This window comes from Delphinus delphis, chromosome 7, assembly GCF_949987515.2.
Source record: "Delphinus delphis chromosome 7, mDelDel1.2, whole genome shotgun sequence".
NCBI classification, from domain to species: domain Eukaryota; kingdom Metazoa; phylum Chordata; class Mammalia; order Artiodactyla; family Delphinidae; genus Delphinus; species Delphinus delphis.
In genome coordinates, this window is record NC_082689.1 from 93711009 (window position 1) to 93736003 (window position 24995).

General features: G+C 34.2%; 1 protein-coding gene across 2 annotated transcripts in view; it reads left to right on the forward strand.

Annotated features, from left to right (window-relative positions):
• Nucleotides 1–24995, forward strand: part of ZRANB3 (zinc finger RANBP2-type containing 3) — a 261258-nt gene that overhangs the window by 135687 nt on the left and 100576 nt on the right. Inside the window, exons 4-6 of one of the 2 annotated variants that reach the window (XM_060016888.1) lie at nucleotides 6876–7054; nucleotides 9648–9879; nucleotides 14801–14886. In XM_060016888.1, the coding sequence (XP_059872871.1) occupies nucleotides 6876–7054; nucleotides 9648–9879; nucleotides 14801–14886 (497 nt within the window). The remainder of the gene's footprint in view (nucleotides 1–6875; nucleotides 7055–9647; nucleotides 9880–14800; nucleotides 14887–24995) is intronic. The other variant, XM_060016889.1, reaches the window with a different exon arrangement.

The window sequence follows — 24995 nt, forward strand, 5'->3', positions numbered from 1 at the left end:
GTAACAGACTTTCTTACACTGAAAAGTTTTTTTATTCCTGTACTTGAACTCCTCTTGGTCATGTTATTTATTCTATTAAAGGTCTACTGAATTCTATATTCTTAGTCTCCTTAAAGTGTTTTCTCAATAATCACATGTGAAATTGATCTTTGATTATCTTTTGTGCTGCCTTTCATGTTTTAGTACCCATGTTTTGCTGACTTTTTAAAATAATTTAAAGAGAATTTAGAAGTTTTTCTCCTTTTAGTACTGTCTGGAATAGTCTAGAAGCATTTCTTCTTGGCCACTCCTTTTAAAATATAGGACAGCCCTCTTGTCCTTCCTCTCAGCACAACCGACAATAAGTCATAGAGCAGTAACTTTTTTTTTCCAGTTTTTTATTTGAAAGTTACTTCGTCTTTACAGAAGAGTTGCGGGAATATGAATAGTACAAAGAACATCCCTATACTCTTTACTCAGATTTGTCTGTTGATAATACTTTACCCCATTTGTAAAGCTGTGACTTTTAATAAAATTTCCTAGAGACTTGGTTAGAATAAAACTACAACACTAAGGGTGTAGCAGTTAACTGCTAATACTAGAAATAGTATTCTTCAAGCACATTTGCTCAGATCCAGCCTCTCTGTCCATTGCAGAGGCTTCTCACTGCTTCACTTTTTGCTATCCCTCTCATGGGCATCATGAACCGTGCTTTGGAGTACAGGCCTACTCGAGTTTACTCAAGTGCTTCAGCCTCAACTCAGTGTCTTTGTCTTTAGAGAGAGAAGATTTCTGCCCTGTCCTGCTGCCCTCTAAGGCCTACTTCCTTTCCAGCCTCACATGATCCTAGTGTATTTCCTTCACGGGAAAGCTTGCTTCAATCCATGAGGAAGAGCCAGACCATCAGGGAAGTGTGACAGCACATTTCCCAAAGCGTAGCCTATTCATTCTTGAGTAAAGAGAAGATCAGGCCTGTATGTCCATATTCCTGTGGTCTGTTTCCTGCTCCTAGTCCCGTGTGAGACAAGAGCACATGAATGAACACACACACACACACACACACACACACACACACACACACACTCTCCCTCTCTCTCTTTCTCTCTTTCCCCTTTAAGAATAAACAATAATTTTCAGATATACCATCTAAACCTCTATATAGGAAAGAAAATTAAGAACATTTAAATACTTCTGCTAAAACATACACTTCCTTAACAATGATAAATAATAGAACATAGGATTTCAGTCTAACATTTTTCTATGTCGGTTTCTTTACTTAATTTAGTTCCTCATTAAGATTTAAAATCTACATACCTTAAAAGTCCTCCAAAGGGGTATCTTCTAGAACAAATAGGCCACCTATTCTAAAGACAATCCACAAGCTGCTTATAACTGTAAAATTGGCAAAATTTCTAGTTTCAAAAAATTTTCAATCAGCAGGCATCTTTTGTATACAATTGCTGTATAAAAGCCATCACAATACAAAAAATTGAAACTGAAATTCAATGTGTCAGTTAGGATCATTGTTATTTAGTTGCTCTTAATTTTATGGAAAGACATTTAGAAAACCTAAAATTGTTCTCCTCAGTATAATAGTGATTCGTTATTTTGAAAATATTGAAAAAATGTTCTCTTGAAGTTAATGTATTCTTTTTAATTCTTCCTATGTAGTTAACCTAAACAGTTGTATTATTACTGAGTCAAGGCTTTTGTTCCAAGTAGGTGATTTAGGCTTAATCATTATGAAACACTGGACGGTTCCACTTTAACAGATTCTGTGGTAGTTAGAGCTCAGAGCTTTGAACCACCTATACGTACATAATTAAAAAGTTTATTTCTAGGGGAAAAGTAGTTTCAGCCAATTATTTTCCTATTGATAAATTTTATCTAGAACTCAGCTATTCTATGCTATGTATAATTTCTTTCCTTAATGGGAACATGAAATTACACTAATATACTTTTATTTTTTAATTTGGAATCATGTTTTGTTAGAGTTTGTCCTATCAAACTTTATCTTCTGATGGTGCCCAAAAAAGGAAAAATCAACAGCAAATATTTAAAAAATAAATACCTAAGAACATTAGCAACTGATTATCTTTCTAATTTGTAGAAGTCACTATTAGTCATTTAACTACATGATCTTTTAACAAAGAGATGATGAATAGAAGATTTGGGGTTGTTACCATGAAAAATAACTAGATAAAAACTAATGGGAATTTCATTTTTTAGGTGAATTCTCCAACCAGGATAGGGTATTATCTTCAGGTAAATCAGATACCTGAATCAGGTATGCAGATTCAGAAATTCATTCTTTTCAGTGATTCCAAGTTAATCAGATTCTGAGATTTTTCATTCAAGCTAACGAAACTCAAGGAAAACTTTTCATTTAGTTCACAATGCCTGCTTATTGATGTATATTGAGGAATGGCTTTCCTTGGCTGTTGTCACCCTAAAGAGGCAGAACGGACTCTTTCACCCAAAATTTGGTTCAGATGTCTAGAATGATGATACCGCACAGATGTCAATAGGATGTGAAAAAGTTTATTTACTCACATACTGCTTTCCAGGGAGAGCAGGGTAGGCTCCTAAGCAGGTATGAAAATAGCTGGAGAAAACAAGGAAAGGAGACTGGCTTGGTTTTTTTTACTGGGTTTAGTGTTGCTATGAACATCCCCGTGCATGTATATTTTTGAATTAGAGTTTTCTCCAGTTACATGCTGTGAAGTGAGATTGCTGGGTCACATGGTAACTCTATTTTTAGTTTTTAAAGGAACCTCCATACTGTTTTCCATAGTGGCTGCACTAATTTATATTCCCACCAGCAGTGTAGGAGGGTTCCTTTTTCTCCACACCCTCTCCAGCATTTACTATTTGTAGACTTTTTGATGATGGCCTTTCTGACTAGTGTGAGGTGATACCTCATTGTAATTTTGATTTGCATTTTTCCAATAATTAGTGATGTTGAGCATCTTTTCATGTGTCTGTTGGCCATCTGTTTGTCTTCTTTGGAGAAATGTCTAATTAGATCTTCCACCCATTTTTTGCTTTGGTTGTTTGTTTTATTGATATTGAGCTGTATGAGCTGTTTGTATATTTTGGAAATTAATCCCTTGTCGGTCACATCATTTGCAAATATTTTCTCCCATTCTGTGGGTTGTCTTTTCGTTTCTTTTATGGTTTCCTTTGCTGTGCAAAAACTTTCAAGTTTAATCAGGTCGCATTTATTTATTTTTGCTTTTGTTTCCATTACTCTAGGAGACAGATCCAAAAAAATACTACTGCAGTTTATGTCAAAGAGTGTCCTGCCTGTGTTTTCCTCTGATAAGAGTTTTATAGTATCTGGAAAGACCTACATCCTTGATCTCAGTAGCAGACAATATTAGGAAATTTTGGAAACTAGTTTATCAGTGGGTGCCTGGCAGGCCAACACAGAACACTGTTAGTCACACTAAGTGAAGAGCACCAAAGTCCAGGTAGGCAGGTGATTGGCACTAAGTAAATTTAGCAACAAGCAAAAGGTAAGGACCTGGTGATAGAATCTGAGTCCCAGAGAAAGAATCCTATTTCCCAGGATATCAGGGAAGCAAAACAGACCCCTATTTCTAGAGAAATTGAAATTAAGAAAATGAGTGATGAAATCATGGAAGGAAGCAAAACCAGGGACTCATAACTAGGGCACAGGTTCGTGGTATGGTCTACACACACAAAATAAGGCCATGGCTCAGTTCCTGGAACTGTGCTCATGGTCAGAGTTGTTGCAGGAAAGAAGCAACACTAATGATCTCAAGCCAGGTGATGATCTATAATTCTTAAATTTCTACTGCCTTGGAACTAACTTGGTCCCAGAATTTTGTTTAAGTGGTTTCAGCTCTGAGGATTGGCAGGTTTTGAGGACAAGGAAACATATCAGTCATTATACTCTATATTGGTGCATAATTACTCTTTGGTTCGGATTTACAAAACTAAGTTATGTGAAAGCTTGTTCTTTTCTCTTAGGGCTAAGATTTACCACTAGGTGAATCTTAAATTTGACTCTGCAGGCCTAAAGGTTGGGTTGTGTGCTACTTCTTGGAAAGAGATATAGAATATTAAGGTGTTAAATTATTTAATTTTATAATAAAATATGTAGGGTGCTTTGTGTATGTGTGTGTGTCAGTTCCTAAGTTACCTTAACCTGTTAACAAGCCCTGCCGAACTTATCCTCAATTTTACTCTTAAAATACTAGGTAGAAAAAATGTTTTATCTTCACCTGCATCTTGTTTCAACACTGAAAGCTTTTAGACTTTGTTTTGACTCTGTACTTGAATGTTATGCCTCAAAACTTTGAAATGGTAACTAAAAATATAATTGCTCTTGGACTAAATACTTTTCAGTTACCTTCCTCCCTTTTGTTAAAAATCGTAAACACCTTTCCTGTGCCTTGGTCTTGCCTGTCCCAGAGAATTTAAAGTCCTTGATTTTTATTTAGTCATCCATTCACTCATACCTTCAAATAATGTCTGAGCACTTACTATATGCCAGGTCAGAAACAAAATCACTTCCTGCATTCCATTTACCATGTTTCCATAATGGAAGCTTGCTAAAAGTCCACAACTTTATTTTTCTCTTTTTTCTTTCATTTCACTCAGCATTTAAAACTTATTTTAAATTGTTTTATGTTTCTGTCTTTTTTCTCCTTGAAGAGTCTTGTAAGCAGGGTCTATGCCTTTTAGTCTTTCTCATGGTTCATAATAGTAACTACTTTTTTGCAAAGACAGGATTATTGAGGTATAATTCACCCTTTTAGGTAAATTCACTTTTTTTTTTAATTGAAGTATAGTTGACTTACAATGTTGTGTTAGTTTCATGCACACAGCAAAGTGATTCAGTTGTACTTATACATATGTATATGTATATATCCATTCTTTTTCAGATTCTTTTCCATTATAGGTTATTATAAGATATTGAATATAGTTCCCTGTGCTATACAATAGGTCCTTGTTGTTTATCTGTTTTATATATAGTAGTGTGTATCTGCTAATCCCAAACTCCTAATTTATCCCTCCCTTCTAAATTCACCTTTCTTAGTGTACAGTTCCATGAGTTCTTCCATGCAGGCATGTAACTGCCACCACAAGATACAGAACAGTTCAATTAGTCCCCAGATCTTCTCACATGCTGCTGTCCTCCTCCCACCCCACAGCCCCTGGGTGTGCTTTCTGTACCTGTTGTTTCGTCTTTTCCAGAATGACATAAAAATGGAATCATGTAGTACCTAGTTTGGGGGTCTGACTACTTTCACTTAGCAAAATGCATTTGAGATTTTTTTTTTATTAGAGTATAGTTGCTTTACAATATTGTGTTAGTTTGTACTGTACAGCCAAGTGAATCAGCTATACGTATACATATATCCTCTCTTTTTTGGATTTCCTTCTCATTTAGGTCACCACAGAGCACTGAGTAGAGTTCCCTGTGTTATACAGTAAGTTCTCATTAGTTATCTATTGTATTTTATTTTTTTAAAGGAACAAACACTATTTATTTATTTAATAAATTTATTTTATTTTATTTATTTTTGGCTGTGTTGGGTCTTCATTGCTGCACGCAGGCTTTCTCTAGTTGCAGCAAGCGGGGGTTACTCTTTGTTGTGGTGCATGGGCTTCTTATTGCAGTGGCTTCTCTTTGTTGCAGAGCACGGGTTCTAGGCGCGCTGGCTTCAGTAGTTGTGGCATGTGGGCTCAGTAATTGTGGCTCGCGAGCTATAGAGCGCAGGCTCAGTAGTTGTGGCACACGGGCTTAGTTGCTCTGTGGCATGTGGGATCTTTCCAGACCAAGGATCGAACCTATGTCTCCTGCATTGGCAGGCAGATTCTTAACCACTGTGCCATCAGGGAAGTTCTCTATTTTATACATAGTATCAGTAGTGCATATATGTCAATGCCAATCTCCCAATTCATCCCACCCACCCCCCTTCCCCCTTGGTATCCATACGTTTGTTCTCTATGTCTGTGTCTGTTTCTGCTTTGTAAATAAGATTGTCTATACCAGTTTTGTTCCTTTTTTATTGCTAGATGGTATTGCATTGTATAGATTTACCACAGTTTTTATTCATGCACCAGTTGAAGCACATCTGGGTTGTCTCCAGTTTCTGGCTATTATGAACAAAACCACTATAGACATTCATTTAGTAACCAGGTTTTAAATGGGAACAGCTTAGAGATCAGGCAGTGTGATATAACTGTGAAAACAATCGAGACAGCAGTGATGTGGGCTTTCATACTACTTTTTCATCCAGTTAACTGTGAACTTCAACAAATAGTTTAACCTCTCTGTACTTACTTCTATTGTAAAATGTGCATGATTTAGGACTTATTCTAGCTTTAAAATTACATGATATTGTACTGTATAGGTATTTACTCTTGTGTTCTCCAAGAGGAGAATTATACATGGTCACATACATCTTTGTAAAATTAAGTTGTATGAAATCAGTATAACTAATTTTTTTGATATTTGAAATTGAAGTATAGTTGACTTACAATGTTGTGTTAATTTCTGCTATACAGCAAAGTGATTCAGTTACATATGTACATATTCTTTTTATATTTTCTTCCATTACAGTTTATCATAGGATATTGAATATAGTTCCCTGTGCTATACAGTAGAACCTTGTTTGAAACCAGTGTAACTACTATTTTAAATTAGTGGTCCTTTTGTCTCTAAGTTCAATCACAAATGACTTGAAAATAATATAATTTTCTTAATAAATTTTAAATGTCATGATAATCTTGAGCTCTTTATTAACTGTGTAATCCAGATGATTTTACATTGGAAAATTATTTTGATAATACTTTTAAATAAAATATTTGATAAACATTTTCTTTCAAAATATTTTAGCATTTATTTATTTTTAATTTAGATGGGTCTAGGAAAGACAATTCAGGCAATTGGCATCGCTTACTTCTATAAGGAGGAATGGCCACTTTTAATCGTGGTCCCTTCATCTCTGAGGTACCCTTGGACAGAAGAAATAGAGAAATGGATCCCAGAGCTGGGCCCAGAAGAAATCAATGTTATCCAGAATAAAACTGATGTTGGGTAAGAACAACTTTTTAATCTTTAAGAAAAGAAAAGCCCTCCTGTGTGTATTTAGCATATAGCCATGTTTAGAATGAGATTATCACAGAATTTGGAATGAAGAGAGTAATATGGCGAATTTTATTTTACACTTTAAAATATGAATTATTTATCTAAAACCCAACTGTGTATTTGATGTCATAAGCTCCTTTATGGTATATTTTTAAAGTAAATGTAAAGTATACATGCTTTAAAAATATATGAATATACCTATGCTGTATATACCTTAAATTTACTTTAAGCAGACTATTTTAGGGTTGAAAAACAAATTTTACAACTTTTCAAGGATTAACTTGAAGATTTTGAGCTTTTATTATCAGCAACTATGGCTGGGTTTGCTTTCTAAGTTGTTAGTATGCAAGTTTTATGTATAACTGAAAATTAATGTTAGGCAATTTTACTTTTTTATTTTAATTTATAATTTTAATATTTTCTATATTGAAAATATTTATTTTGTGGTTATTTGAAGTCCTTACTCTAAAAATCAGTCATAGTATAGCTACTGTATTTTTCTCCTTTTGTTTTCTAGCCATTGGAAAAAACCAATCAATTTGAATAAACCAATCAATTTGAATATTAATAATTTATTACACTGAGTTTCTGGGTGAATCATGCAAATTATCATGTTCTCAGAAGTTGAAAATTACCAATTTCTCATCCACAAATAAAAAACGATGTACCTACTAGAAATAAATGTTAATACTTAGATTTTTTTGTGCGTGTGTGGTAGTATTCTACTATATTGTATTCTCTAAGGTTGTAAACATAAAGAGTGTTTGTAGAAATAAAGGTGGCCTTTGTAAATGTGGAAGGAGGACCCAGATAAAATAGATGGCAGCCTTTTTCTCTTTCAACCTTGGAACTCTAATTCAATGAAATATGTCTTCCTGGGCCGAAGAAAATTTAGACCCTATTTGCATGGTCAAAATAAAATGTATGCAATAATTATAAATTTTCTCTCTTACAATAAAACTGCATAAAATTTAAGACAAGAATTTAGAGAATGTAGAATTTATTAAGGCCTTTATAGTCATTTTCTGTAGGCTATACCTTATTTAAAAGTTAAATTTAAGTATTTTTAAAATATTTCTCCTCTATCATTTTTAATAGCATTTAGGTCTTCTAATTTTTATTGTTATTTTGGAAATATATTGCGATTAAATAGTGGCTAGTATTTTTATTTAAATAATAGTTGGGATATGTTTGATAGTACTACAACCCTACAGTGTAACTTTTCTGCAGGACGTTAGCTAAGGGCAGAAAAACTTACCCAATGTCTTCCAGGTACTTAAAGAAAACAGCTTTAGGTATATAGCAACATGTGGCAACATGTATTTACTGCAAATACATATACCTCCTTTTGTCATGCCAGTTATTCCTGGACTGTCCACTAGTCAAGATGTAGCAGGATAGCAGCTACAGTGACCTTTGAAGCCCTTGTCTTCTGTATATTGCTCTTAGTATATCTAAGTGATATTAACCCTAAAATTTTCTTCTGCAGCTTTTTCTGGTATTTGAGTACAGTAGGAAATTCTTAAGACTCTATATTAAGTAGATTTATCCAGGAATTAAATGTAGTTGTCCTTAAGAAAAAAAAATTCATGTTAGTACTGGCTCTTTAGGAGATCTGACTTTTCTGTTAGAGAGTAGAGAACTGCAGAAGACTGACACTGTCATGTGTTTTTCACTGGTGATATAGAAAACACAAGAGTGATATGTTTTATTGTTAATGCATTTATTTGTATAATTATTTCATTCTACAAACTCATTGGGAGCGTAGCATTGTACATACAAAGCTGAAAAAGACACATTTCCTGTCCTCAGCCCATCTTATGATATAATAAGGGAAATAAATATATAAATGAATAATTTCATTACAGTTTGATAAAGAATATTATAGATACGTGAATTATAGAGATAGTCCAAAAGATCAGAGATAACTTTAGCCCAATGTGTCTCTGTGTGAGGTGGTACCCTCCTCCTCTTTTCCCCACACTCTGTCACCCCAGGGCCAGGACCTCACTTGTTGTCAAAATGACAAGGACTCTATTGGCCTTTAATGGGAGGGTTCAAGAATGTGAAATGCCCTGAAGTGTTCTGGACAGACCTGTAATACTAAGTATCATCTTGCTCGAAATCACAACAGCACCTCAGCTGAAAAACACTGCTATCCTGTTTGTGGGAAGGCTTCATTGAATAGTTAACTAATCTTTGAGTATCTACTTTTTTTATGCATGATTCTAGGTGCATGGAAGCAAATATTCTCAGAAAGTAATGTACTTATCCTAGTAAATGTGGCTACCTGGATGTCAAAATATTCCAAAGACCAGTTAACCAAAAATTTGGTTTTGTTAACCAAATTTAAAATTTGGATTCTGATTTGTCATATTTGAAGATGGTAAAATCTTAAGAGATACTGGGTTTCAGCGGTAGTACCATCTCTTCTTATTTTTCCTCTTCTTTCTCCTCTGTGTTTCTTCCCAAAGAAATGTATTTTTTTAATGATAAATTGGTTACTAAAATATTTTTAAAGTCCATGGATTTTCTTTTCTAGGAGAATATCGACCAGCAAAGTGACAGTTCTGGGTTATGGTCTTTTAACCACAGATGCAGAGACTTTGATAGATGCACTGAATAATCAGAACTTCAAAGTAGTTATTGTAGATGAATCACACTACATGAAGTCCAGAAATGCAACTCGCAGCAGGATTTTATTGCCAGTAGTACAGAAAGCCAAACGAGCCATTCTTCTTACAGGAACTCCAGCACTTGGAAGACCTGAAGAGGTATTAAAATCCTTATACTCTGGGCTTTAAAAAAAGAATTGAATCAATCACTGTTTTTTGCAGTTTTTAATTTTAAATCAGATGCCTCAAAGGCCATAAGAGCACATTGGGAAATTCTAGATATCTATTTATAGTTAAATATATCTTTTACCATGACTGTTTTTATCTGTTTACATGTGAACCATAGCCATGCTTGCAGGTATATATAAAAAATAGTTTTTACCGTCATTATAAGATTTTCATATTTAGTACACATTTGTAATATTCTTCACACTTGTGTTCTAATGGTTCTTCTATGGTCTCAGTTTTCATTTATCTAGTCTATTTTACATTATAAGCTCCTTATGACTGGTGTTGAATCTACTTTGTATCTTTTATACTGTGTTACATAATTTCTCTCTGTTCCTCTTTCGCTTCAAAATCCACATTTCGGAAGGTAGACAGAAAATAGAACTTATATGAAGACCAGATAGGGTATCCACTTTGAATGGAGGGATAAGGCATTTGTTGGATTCCCTATTTAGCTTTTACAACTCTAAGAGGCAGATGGGGTATGGAGGGCTGAGAGGAAGAAATGAAGGGTGAAACACTCTAAGGGTCAGTGTAACCTAGGGAAGCACTGTCTATTAAGGTACACTTAGTCATAGAAAAAAATATGAGCCTATTGTCTGGTAGGGTTGTTGTAAGAAATAAAGGAAATATTGCTTCGAAAGTACCTTGTCATGTGCCATAGTAAGCACTCAACTAAGGGTGTCCATTGTTATTTTTGATTCTTAAGCCAAGCCTGAGAAACAGCTATTGCATCGCATCTCTACTAGTATTACCAAGGCTCTGCTTTTGTTCTCCACCCTGGGAGTCTTCTGAAATACACATAACAGTACATAGACTGTGATGGTATAATTCTCAATTTTACCTTTTATATTTTTGCTCTGGATACTCACTGGAAGTGGGAGAGTGGACCCCAAGTAATTTACTTACGTTCCAAAATTATGTCGCTGAATAATGGGGTTTATTATGTCTTAATATAAAATGTATCATTTAAGAAGGAGAATGTATAAAAGATATATGTATTTTAAATGATAGTAGTAAAATGAATACTCACTTACTGATTACCTACCGTAAGAAAGAGAGCACTGACAATACGGTAGTGGCCCTTGTGTCCCATGTGATTACATGCCAGTCCCTTCACTCCTCACCCAGGATAGCCACTATTCAAAGCAAGGGTAATTCCTGGTTTTGTGGATCACGATGGTTATACAAATTGGGGATGTTTGGGACTCTTTAAGAAAAAACTATAAAATTACAAGTTCTAAATTAGGAATTCTGAAATTGGTATGAGTCCTCCAACTTTGTTTTTCTTTTTCAAGATGTTTTTGGATATTCTGGGTCCCTTGAATTTCCATATGATTTTTTTTGTAGAACTTGGCATTTTTTACAGAGAATCCAGCTTAGATTTTCATAGGTATTGTGTTGAACCTGCAGATCACTTTGGAGTGTATTGCCATGTTAACAGTATTAAGTCTTCAAATCCATGAACATGAGATATCTTTCAGTTTATTTAGGATTTAATTGTTTTCCAACAGTGCTTTGTAGTTTTAACAGGATAAGTCCTATGCTTCTTTTGTTAAATATTTTATTCTTTTTGATACTGTTGTCAATAGAATTGTTTTCTTAATTTCATTTGTAGAATGTTCATTGCAAGTATTTAGAAATACAATTGATTTTTATGTATTGATCATGTATCCTGAAACCTTGCTGAACTCATTTATTATTTCTAGTAGTTTTTAGTGGACTCCTTAGGATTTTTTGTAGACAGGATCATATATACGTTACTTTAATTGCCCTGGTTAGAACTTCCAGTACAATTTTGAATGGAAATGGCAAGTATGGCATCTTTATTTTGTTCCTAATCTTAGGAGGAAAGCCCTCAGTCTTTCACCTTTAAGTATTACCTGTGTTACCTGTGGCTTTTTGTAAATTTCTTTTATCAGTTAAGTTCCTTTCTACCTCTTGTTTATTGAGTGTTTAATCATGAAAGGATATTGAGTTTGTCAAATGCTTTTTCTGCATTTATTGCGGTACTTATATTTTTTTTTGTCCTTTATTCTATTGATAGGGTGTATTATAATCATTGATTTTCAGATGTTAAACCAACCTTGCATTCTAAGATAAATCTCACTTGGTCATGATATATAATCCTTTCATATGTTGCTAGATTCAGTCTGCTAATATTTTGTTGATGATTATTGTGTCTATATTCATAAGAGATATTGATTTGTAGTTTTTTTTTAAATTATATCTTGGTCCAGTTTTGTTATTAAGGTAATACTGGCCTCAAAGAATGAGATGGAAAGTGTTCCTTCCTCTTCTATTTTTTAGAAGAGTTTGCAAAACATTGGTATTACTTCTTTTTTAAATATTTGGTGAATTTGATGGTGAAGCTATATGGGCCTGAACTTTTCTTTGTGAGTCGATTTAGGTTAACAACTCATTCTCTTCATTGAATAATGTCCATTCAGATTGTTTCTTTTTGAGTCAGTTTTGGTACTTTGTGTCTTTTTAGGAATTTGTTCATTTCATCTAAGTTACCTAATATATTGGCATACTATTGTTCATAGAATTCCCTTATAATTTTTTGTATTTCTGTGAGGTTGATAGTGATGTCCCCTCTTTCATTCCTGATTTTAGTAATTTGAGCCATCTCTCTTTTTTCCTTGGTCGTTGGAGCTAAAGTTTTGTCAATTTTGTTGATCTCTCCAAGAACCAACATTTGGTCTCATTGATTTATTTCTCTGTTGTTTTCCATTCTCTATTTTGTTCATTTCCATTCTAATCTTTGTCATATTATTCCTTCTGTTTGTTTTGGGTATAGTTTGCTCTTCTTTCCAGTGTTTTAAGGTTAAAAATTAGATTATTAATTTGAGAGCTTTCTTCTTTCTTAATACAGACATATACAGATATAAATTTTCCTCTAAGCACTGCTTTCATTGCATCTCATTTTTGGTATGTTATCTCCTCAGTTTCATTTATTGCAAAGTCTTATCTAATTTCTAAATAATTTCCCTTGTGATTTCTTTTTTGAACAATTTGTTATTTAGGAGTATGTTGTCATATAAAAAGGATGTAAAGCAACAAAGCCACTTTGGAAAACACTTTGACAGTTCCTTAATAAATTAACAATCAAATTACTATAGTACCTAGCAATTCCATTCCTAGGTATATACCCAAGAGAACTGAATATACAGCTGTTCACAGTAGCATTATTCATGATATCCCAAAAGTGGAAAAAAGCCATTGTCCATAACTGCTGAATGGATAAACAAAATACAGCCATAAAAGAAGTAAAGTACTAATATACTCTACAACATGGGTGAACCTTGAAGACATTATGCTAAGTGAAAGCCAGACACAAAGGCTACATATTTTTTTATTCTATTTCTATAAAATGTCCAAAATAGGCAAATTCTTGGAGATGGAAATATATTAGTGGTTGCCAAGACCGGAAGAGAGGGGAAATGGGAAATGACTAGTAATGGGTATAGATTTTATTTTTGGAGTGATAAAAATGTTCCAGAATTAGATAGTGGTGATCGAGGTACTTTTTTTTTTTAATATTTATGTTTGTTTGTTTGTTTGTTTATTTATGGCTGCGTTGGGTCTTCATTGCTGTGCACAGGCTTTCTCTAGTTGCGGCGAGCAGGGGCTAGTCTTCGTTGCGGTGCACAGACTTCTCATTGTGGTAGCTTCTCTTTTTGCAGGGCACGGGCTCTAGGCACGTGGGCTTCAGTAGTTGTGGCACGCGGGCTCAGTAGTTGAGGCTCGCAGGCTCTAGAGTGCAGACTCAGTAGCTGTGGTGCACGGACCTAGTTGCTCCGCGGCATGTAGGATCCTCCTGGACCACGGCTTGAACCCGTGCCCCCTGCATTGGCAGGCAGACTCCTGACCACTGCACCAGCAGGGAAGTCCCTGGGGCACATTTTGAACATACTAAAAGCCACTGAATTTACACTTTAAAAGTGTGAACAGTAAAAGTGGTATATGAATTTATATTTCAATAAAGCTGTTGTTTTTAAAAAGCATATTAACAGTGAGACACTACTATGTGCATTCTATTAAAGTTATAAAAATGAAAAGATTTTATGATACTATTGATGGGAGTATAAATTGGGACCATCTTTTTACAGTGCAGCATAGTAACATCTATCAAATTTTTAAAAACATATACCTTAAACCCACCTGTTTCATTTCTAAAAATGTACCCTATAAACCCATCTAATATAAATGCAGATGGGGAATGGATGGATGGATGGATGGATAGATAGAGATGATTGATAGATGTAGATGTAGATACATATACCTACACCTACATATATTTACGTATTTGCACTCATACACATAGACTTACACCAAGTTATTAATTTTTGTAACTGCATAAAAGCTAGAAACAGTCTATATGTCCATTATCAGGAGACCTTTAAAATATTTTCCAGTACGTCTACATAATAAAGAGTTGCTATGCAGCCTTTAAGCAGTATTTATTATTATTATACATTGCTTATATAATTTTTAAAACTAAGTAAAATTAGGTATATATGTACTTTAATGATGTCTAAGACATGTTTTGAGGGACAAAATTCGAGTTGTGTATGTTATATGATCCTCTTCGTCTGAACAGAAGAGAATATACAAATATGCATATATAGGCATACAAAATATAGAAATGTATATTGAAGAAAAGGATAGCAGTTATTCCTGAAGAATAGGATGGCATGGTTGGGTGGATGGAGGGGAAGGAGGAGCCTTGATGAAAAAGAGATAGATTTTCTTTTCTACTTTTTACTATTTCATTAACTGGATTTATCGTAGTAACTAATTTACTTGAAAATATTACAACATATTGAGAACACTTGTATTGTTACAGCTTTTTATGCAGATTGAAGCTCTCTTTCCACAAAAATTTGGAACATGGACCGAGTATGCCAAAAGATACTGTAATGCACATGTCAGGTAAGACAAACTATTTTCTGTAAGTTTCAATCCTCACATATTTACCATGAACATTAAGCTCTGTTAGTTATTCTTTGTTCCAATGTTTTTCAAGCTTGTGGTAGTTATGGAATAATTTGAAGTAAAATCTTGGGTGGATGACCCATATATAAAATAAGTAAAAGGAGTAGATAATGGCAGTTTGTCTTTCTTTATTTTTTACCTTTCAAGTATTTCATTTTTAAAACTATTTATTTTTATTGACTAGATGGATGTGCACATTGCACAAAAATGAAAAGTAAGTGCCCATTCCACCTGTGTTTCTCAGTTAAACATTCTCTTCTGGAGAAGGAGTATCCTTCTGGAGATACTTTATATGTGAAAAAGCACATGTGGTTATGTGTGTATAATGTTATTTCATTTTATTTCTACATATATAGTATTGTAATGTACATACACACTGTTCTGCAGTTTGCTGTCTTCACCTACTATGTATTGGAGATCCATGCATATCAGTTACTAGAAGAGCTTTGACCTTTCTTTTTAAATGCTGCATGTATTCTACTGTTTGGATGCCCTGTAATTGATTTATGCAGTGTACTATTAATAGACATTTATTTGTGGTATATAACTGTTGCATACAGTGCAGCAATGCATATCCTTGCACGTGTTGAGAGGTAGTATATTATAGTGTCAAAGAGCATGTAAAACTAGAGCTAGACCACCTGTGTTTTATTTTCATATTCAGTGCCTACCAGATGTTTCATTTTAGGAAAATAAATTTACCTCCCTATCCCTTAATTTCTTCAGCTCTAAAAACAGAATAATTATTCCTTCCTCAGAGTTATTATGAGACTTAAATTAGCTTATATTTATAAAGGCTTGAACAGTGACTGGTACATAGTGAGCTCTCAATAATTTTTAGGTATTTTAATATTTCATGTAATATACATGGGAATAAACCTGTAAGATAAATTTATTAGAAGTGGAATTGCTGGTAGAAAGGGCATTTGCATTTTTATATTTTTTAGACGTTTGCAAATTATGCTCCACAAAACTTATACCGATTTATATTCCTATCAGCAGTAAGATTGTCTCTTTACCCACACCTTGCCAACATATTCAAATAGAAATTATTTTGTATTGCCAGTGTGATTTGATAGTAATTTTAATGCACATTAGTCTTCTTGCACATTACTAAGTGAAGCTGAACATTTTTTTCATATATGTAAGAGTCATTTGTACTTTTATCTGTCAGTTATCTGTGCTCTTTGCCCTTCATTCTACTAAGCTTATTAGGTTTTTTTCTTATTGATGTACTGGAAATCTTTATATATTGTGAGCATCAGGTCTTTATCTGTGATATGAGTCCCTTATCTTTTTTGTCAGTATGTGTGTGTGTATTTGATTTTTTTCTTTTTACAATTCCCTCAAATATCCCTATGTGGTTGTGATGTTCTGATGCCTTTTAAAGGGCTCTAAAGCACAGAGATACAAAGAATCCTTCCAAATTGTTTATGTGAAGGCAGTTTAACACTGATACCCAAAATCAGAGAAGATAGCACACACACAAAAAGAACCAAGGCTCTTTTTCTACTTAAGATTATAAATGCAGAAATAGTCAATATTAGTATAAACCAGATACTCATTAAATGGCCTAATATATTAACCATATGCAAATGGAATCTATGTCAGGAATGCAGCCATAGTTTAATATTAGGAAGTCTATTAATATATTTAGCCATGTTAATAATGAAAAGGAAAAGCTTCATTTCATTTTCCCCATTTATGCTGAGATAGAATTTAATAAAGTTCAGCATACATCTTTTTTTTTTAAATAAATTTATTTATTTGTTTATTTTTGGCTGTGTTGGGTCTTCATTGCTTCATGTGGGCTTTCTCAGGTTGCAACAATCAGGGGCTACTCTTTGTTGTGGTGCGTGGGCTTTTCATTGTGGTGGCTTCTCTTGTTGCAGAGCACAGGCTCTAGGTACACGGGCTTCAGTAGTTGCAGTGGTGGGCTCAGTAGTTATGGCTCGCAGGCTCTTGAGTGCAGGCTCAGTAGTTGTGGCGCATAGGTTTAGTTGCTCCGCGGCATGTGGGATCTTCCTGGACTGGGGCTCAGAACCCGTGTCCCCTGCATTGGCAGGTGGATTCTTAACCACTGCACCACCAGGGAAGTCCCCAGCATTCACCTTTGATTACAGTTTTTAATAATTTTAAGTTATTCATGTGTGATATTTATATACATATCAACACATATAATATATACGTTTATGTATCTGTATGTGTTTTAATCCCAAAGCCACCATCACATGAAACACTAAAACCAAGGCAAGGGTGTTAATTGTCACGCACTTTACCTTTATTCTGCAGGCATTAGTTCAACTACTCAAAAGAAAAATAAGAGGTAAAAATTGGAAAGAAGGGCTTCCCTGGTGGCGCAGTGGTTGGGAGTCCGCCTGCCGATGCAGGGGACGCGGGTTTGTGCCCGGGTCCAGAAGGATCCCGCGTGCTGGGGAGCGGCTGGGCCCGTGGGCCGTGGCCGCTGGGTCTGCGCGTCCGCAACGGGAGAGGCCACAACGGTGAGAGGCCACAACGGTGAGAGACCCCCGTACAGCAAAAAAAAAAAAAAAAAAAATGGGAAAGAAAAAGGCAAAATTATTATTATGTGCAGCTGATATTATTTATTTAGAAGACCCAAGACGATGAGCTCAAAAATGTTCAAAACCAAAGAGATTTCATTAAGGTGTCCTAGCACAAAGTTATCATTAAAAAGTCAGTTGTCTTCCTCTACACAAATAATAATAAATAGTTTTAGGATATAATACCAAATAGGTACAATGGTAGATATTGTTGGGGAGCCCTTAGTTATAATTCTTGCAGATTATAAATGTCAAACGTCTGTCTACATGAAACAGATATATTAATATATTAATTACATTTTGGGGACTAGCAAAACCTAACTGGTCAGAATACATTTCTTTTTTTGTTTGTTTTCTGATTAGGACTTGTCACATGACATTAGAAGTGTTAGAAGTGTATACCTGTCCTTTTCTTGCTTATTAATGTAGACATTGTTTCAAAGAAAAGTTTATGAAATGCTTTATGATTAGAGAGATTGTGTTCTATTTCCTGTTTACGAGAGAAAGCCATTTCAAGATTATCATCATGCTTCTCAAGGCATTTTCTTTCAGATTCCATTTCAAAAGTTTTATGTTATTCCTGTACTTCTTTACCTCGAAAGCCCTATGGTTTCATAGACTCTGATTCAGATCAAGGCACTTCTTGGCATTTTAAGTTAGTCTATGGAATGTTAAATTTTTTTCCATAATGTTTGGATTCTATGAAGTTGTCATTTTCACACTATAATTTTGCAGAAGCCAAATTATGGTTATTCAGTTCTAGACCCTTATTTTATACTTGAAATGTCATGACTATATTAAAAATAAAATTAAATGAAGTTTGAGTAAAAATGTAACTTTACCTTTGTAAAGTTTATTAAATACATAAGTAATGGTAAACAGAAGTATACTTACATGAATGTGATTTTGAGATGAGAAGTCTAGGTGTAGGTAACCACCTACCTGGTTTGCTTTGAGAGGAACAAGAGAAAGTATTACTCAATCAGAGCATCTCATATCCAAGATTCCTTACATCATTCACTCTACTAGGTTATATTTAGAAGAAGCTATAAATACAAATATGACTTGGAGAAGGCAGCACATTCAGTTTCAACCATTAGCACGTTAGAGCTAGAAAGACTTCACAATCATGCAGTCCCCCTCTGTCATTTTATAGGAACCTGGCAAGGTTAAATGGCTTGTCCTGTATGTGACTTCCTGTTACATTTTTTTCACTTTTCCTGGCAGTAAGAAAGACTTTGGCAATGGCAACTTTAAAAAATGTTCCTCTACATAGAAAAAAAGGACACATAGATAGTCCAACCATGCATCCCGTTATTAGCAGCCACCTCCCTGATGTCATGCTTAAGGTTAAGAATATCTTTATAGTAATTTATCAAAATTTCTGAACTTTCTTTACAGCTGATATTTTGTGCCCATTCTACCTCTTAGGAGAAATAGTTGTCTAAATTTTTATGAGAGGGAAAATCCTGGGTGATAGTACATATAAAGGTATGTATAGTCATTCTCCAAAAGTGTTAATTAGTAGGTCATGTCAGCTTCAAGAAAGCTGTCTTTTATGGAAGTGCACGGTACCTTGTCGTTAGCACTGTTGCATTTAATGTTCTAATCCATGGCTAAATAGAGGTCAGGTCTACTCCATTTGCAAATGGCTCGAATCTGAGAGAAATAGTTAATATACTGGATGGCAGAGATGAGTTTGAAAACTAACTAGATAAAAATTAATAGGATAAATTCTGCACTTAGGCTTAGAAAGTCTGCTTTGTGCGGAAGGGATTTGAGAAATCCTCACCTTTTATCAGTAGTTCAGTTCAAAAAGACTTCTGGTTTTAAATAATGCTAGGCTAAATTAAAGTCAAGTGTCTGTCATAACTGATAAAAATAAAGTAATATTAGGGCACACTAATCAAAGTAGCATCTAGGGTAAGGGATGGTTCTACTCTGTTCATTGATTAGACTATCAGGAGTATGGTCTAATTTTGAATTAATCCATTCATTCAAAAAATATTTATAGGGTACTTGTTACATGCCATGCCATGTGCTAGGCATCAGGTATGCATTAGAGAACAAGACTCAAGTGGTCCTAGCCTTCATTGAATTTTCTAGTCAGACGCTAACTAGATAATTATAGTTGTGATGAGTGTCATAAAAGGGAAGCAAAGGATGTTATGGCAGAGTTTAATAGAGTGAACTAAAAGTAAGTCAGAGAGGACAGAAGAGGCATCCTGTGAATAAGTGATATTTATTTGCATTCCAGGAAGAAGAATTTTCTGTGGTAAGGCTCAGAGCAAGAGAGACTGCTATGCCTTTGAGGAACTAGAAGAAGTTCAGTTCAGCTTGAATATTCTTGAGTGAATTGAAGAGAGGGTCTCAAGGCAAGATGGAGTTAGGCAGGGGTCATATTATACAGGGTCTTGTTCTTCATCATAATAGCAGTAGGAAGGCACTGGAGGGTGTTTTGTGTTGTTATTTTAGTTATCACTATTGTGGGGTTTTTTTTATTACACTAAAATATACTTGAGGAAGTTTATCATTTTAACCATTTTTAAGTTTATAGTTCAGTGATATTAAGTACATTCACATTGTTGTGCAGCCATCACCACCATCCATCCATCTCTAGAACTTTAATGGGCACTGAAACTGTGCCCATTAAATAATAATTTCCCATCCCCCCACTGCATGCATGAAAGGACACGCATGATTATATTCACAAGTTTTACTTGTTATTTTTTAAGACAACATTTTCACATGGTTCAAAATTCTAAAGCGATAGAAACGTATATACTTTGAAAAATCTTCCTTTCACCCCAGTTTCTCTCCCTTTAGGCAACTGTGTGTAGTTTTTAATCTTTCTGCATAAATTGTGTGCCTTTTCAAGCAAATTCCTATTTTTTACTAGTTGTTATAAACATACACGTTGTTTTGTACTTTACTTATTTGTCCTTTCTTTGTATACCTAAATACCTTCAGCCTTTTTATGGCTTTATGATATTATTTACAATATCCATAGTTTCTGGGCTGGCTAGAAGTTGAGGGAGTTTGCATACTTTTATTTTCTCTAGGAAACTGGAAAAGTTTCAGAGAAATGGAAAAGTTGAGGGTTAAAAGTTTGATGAACGTTGACATGGTGTGAGATTTTGATGAATATTGATATGGTGTGAGATTTTGCTGAATGGGGGAATGAGATAATGAGATTAGTGTGGTAGAATTGGTGCAGCACTGAATAACCAATTGAGATCAGCAATTCTAGATTTGTACTGGAACCAGTCTTCTCTAAGGTATATTTCCCCGCAGCGTGGGTAGAGGCTTGGAAAAGGCTTATAGTTGGGTCGATCCAAGATTTTTTCTTTTTTTCACTAGCTTGCAATGCATGGACTGTGGGACAAGGGAAATTATACTATACTGATAAAAACAAAGGTAATGTATGGACTCGGAAATCAAAGTAAGGTGAGGAAGGATGTGAAGACAGGAAGGTTATTGTGGATATGGTAAAAGTTGACTTAAAGGTCCTGATGAGATAGTAAAGCTACAGTGGGTGTGAGTGAACAAGAGGGCTAGGAGGACGGAGGTTCTAAAGAGTGGAAGGTCTGAATTTACCAGGTAGAGCTCTTTTTCAGGATCGATGATTGCTGTGGTAGTAGAATGATTGGAGTGGATTTTAGAAGGTCACTGGAGACAAGGAATACAAGGAACTGAAAGGGAACTAAAAGTCACATTTTAAGAAGCATGTTAACAAATGAAAACATATCTGGGAAAGGGTTCCCGGAATAATGAGGGGATTTCATATTCAGCTCTACAAATGCCTAATATTATTGATTGCCTGCTATATTTAAGACATTATTTCAGAGCTGCCGGCAATACAAAGATGAGTAAGATGTAGTACTTGATCTTAGGAAGCCTATAGGAATTTGAAAAAGAGAAGACCTAGAGGGAATAAGTCTTTAAATACTTAAAGATCTGTCATGTTTTAAAGGAATTAGACTTTTATCTTTGTGGTCTCAGAGAGTAACATTATTATCAAGGAATGAAACTTAATGGGGAGGTAGATTTGGGCTTAATATAAGAAATAGTAAAATATTCATATGTATATATGACAAGAAGACAATAAAATATATAACACCATACAATAAAAATGGAATGGAAAAATAACATAATCCAACTATACTAACAAGTAAATTGTTTTCATTTTTTTATTTCTATGCTTGTCCATATATCTAATAATTTTTACATAGTTTTAAAGTTTAACATAGCCTACATGTGATGCTGTCATCTACTGTTTTCACTTAGTTATCATCTTGTCTCATGCTTTAACATTGTCTTTATAAGTTATTTTATTTATTTATTTATTTTTAGAGCTATACAGGGACAAGTTTTTATACACTGTTAAAATGAAATTTGTATTAATCTTTACATCAACTGTAACTCAATAAAAATTTTTTTTTGAAAACTTGAAAAACACTATAAACCTGGCAGACATCTATCGAACGCTCCACACAACAGCAGTAGAATACACATTCTTCTCAAGTGCACACGTAAGGTTTTCCAGGATACACCATATGTTAAGCCATAAAACAAATCTCAATAAATTTACAAGGATTAAAATCACAAGTGTGTTCTCCAACCACAGCGGAATAAAATCAGAAACCAATTACAGAAAGAAATTAGGGGAATTCACAAATATATAGAAATTCAACATGTTCTTAAGTAATAAATGAGTCAAAGAAGAAATCACAGGGGAAATTAGAAAATACTTTGACATGGGGGCTTCCCTGGTGGCGCAGTGGTTGAGAGTCTGCCTGCTAATGCAGGGGACATGGGTTCGAGCTCTGGTCTGGGAGGATCCCACATGCCGCGGAGCAACTGGGCCCGTGAGCCACAACTACTGAGCCTGCACGTCTGGAGCCTGTGCTCTGCAACAAGAGAGGCCGCGATAGTGAGAGGCCCACGCACCGCGATGAAGAGTGGCCCCCGCTTGCCACAACTAGAGAAAGCCCTCGCACAGAAACGGAAGACCCAACACAGCCCAAAATAAATAAATAAATAACTTAATATAAAAAGAAAAAAGGAAATACTTTGACATGAATGAAAACGAAAAGATAACATATCAAAACTTATGTGATTCAGCTATGAACACTGGGTGCATTTATCTTTTAAAATTAGAGTTTTTGTCTTTTCCTGATAAATGCCCAGGAGTGGGATTGCTGGATCATATGGTAACTCTATTTTTAGTTTTTTAAGTAATCTCAATACTGTTTTACATAGTGGCAGCACCAATTTACATTCCCACCAACACTTTAGGAGGGTTTCCTTTTATCCCCACCCTTTACCCTCCAGCATTTATTATTTGTAGACTTTTTGATGGACTAGGAATATTCTCTTTCCTCAGAGAGTAAATAATTCATGAAGGGTTGTTTCATGGAGCTATATTAGTTTTTTTAGGTAACAAAGTGAAAGATGAGAACTTCTTAATGCAAAATACAAAATTTGAAACCCTCAAGTTAGGTTTTTGTTGGTTTGTTTCTATTTTTTAATATTTTTTTATTTTTTTGAATTTTTGAATTTTATTTTATTTATTTTTTTTATACAGCAGGTTCTTATTAGTCATCCATTTTATACACATCAGTGTATACATGTCAATCCCAATCTCCCTATTTTATTTTTTTTAATTTCTCTGTTTTATTTTTTAAATATTACTAATGTAAAGATAGTTTATTGCTTTTGTGAAAAGGATTCATACTTATTTTATCAAATCAAACAAAGAGAAAAGAATTTTAAAATCAGTACAAATTAACTGAACTCTCACTGTCCAGAGGTAACCAGGACTAATTTATTATAGTGACTTCCCCTCTAGATAGCTTCTCTGCTTAGCTACATAAGGATAGGTAGATTGGTAGGGAGATAGAGAGGCAGTTTTATATAAATTGGGCCATAGTATGCATACTCTTCTGCAATATGCTTTTTCATTGAACACAATTTTTAAGATGTCTTTCTATATCAATAACTAAAATACAGCTTTTTTATTGGCTATATGGTATGTTATTTTATGTATAAGATACTACGCTATGTATTTTAGATGTATTACCTTTAATTCTTTAAACAATCCTACATGATTGATATGTCCATTTTATAGATGAGTAAACTGAGACTTGAAAAGATTAAGTAACTTGTCCAGATCACAAAACTAAAAAGTGAAAGAGTAGTAATTTAAACACCCCATGTCATCACTTTTCTGTTATTCCTTTTTCAGTATTTGAATTATTTGGTAATTCAGTATCCGTGTTTATATGATTGGCTAAATAAATAGACTAAATAGACTAAATAATATTGTTCTCTAATAAATCAAATAGCTGACTCTTCCTTTCTTGGTCAACTTTTTATCTTTAATTATTCCCTTTTATTCCATCTTTTGGTTTTCTATATAGCTATCACTATTTTTTTTCTTTTTTACCTCAAAGACTTCAACAGATCTGTCAACTTCCAAAAGGCCATACAAGCTCATAGAATTATCTTCTTTTTTTTTTTTTTTTTCCTTATTTCCTGGAGGCCTCCCTCCCACAGCCTCCTGTTCTGCTCCACTCTGGACTGGTTTTTCTTTAGGCATGGTGCAAAGCTGTCTTTCTGAATTTTCTTTTGCCGTTCCATTCCTGGATTCGATGACTTTTGTTTCTTAGTTTATTTTCTGGTCTTCTTTTTAATGTTTTATCATGGAAAAATTTAATATATGTAAAAGTAGACAGAACAAAGTAATGAGCCCCCCATGTACTCTTCATGAGCATCAACATTTGTCAGCTTATGGCCAATCTTGTTTTAGTTATAATCTCATTTACCTCCACCACCCTGTATTATTTTGAAGCAAAGCCTAGACATCACAATTTATCCATAAAATGTTTCAGTAAATATACCTAGAGAGTAAGAACTCTTTTTTAAAAAAAAAATTAATTATTATTCCATTATCATGCATAAAAAGATTAAAATTAATAATGATCCCTTAATAACATTAAAAACTCAGTGTTTCAATTCTCAGTTATCTTGTGAATATCATAATTGTACAGTTTTTTAAGTTTTTTCCCCATTGTTTGAGTCAGTACTCAAATAAGGCTCACACATTACAAATGATAGATCTCTCTTAATCTAAGTCTCTCTTAGTCTCCAAGTTTCTCCTCTGTTTCCTTGTTTATTTGGTTAATTTTAATTTGTTGAAGAAACTAAATTGTGTCTGTAATCTGGATTTTGCTGCTTGCATCTCCATGGTGTTATTTAACATGTTCCTCTGTCCTCTGTATTTGATATAGAGATTTCAATTTTTTTAGCAATTCTACTTTTCTAGGGATGTTGTGTTCTTCCATTAGAAGGCCTGTGATATCTAAGGACTCTCTTTTTGTCATGTTAGTAGCTATCAACATTCAGTACATGATTTATTAAATCATTAGACATTGCAAAATGGTGATATTCTAATACTCTTTGTTCATTTATTACCTGACATGC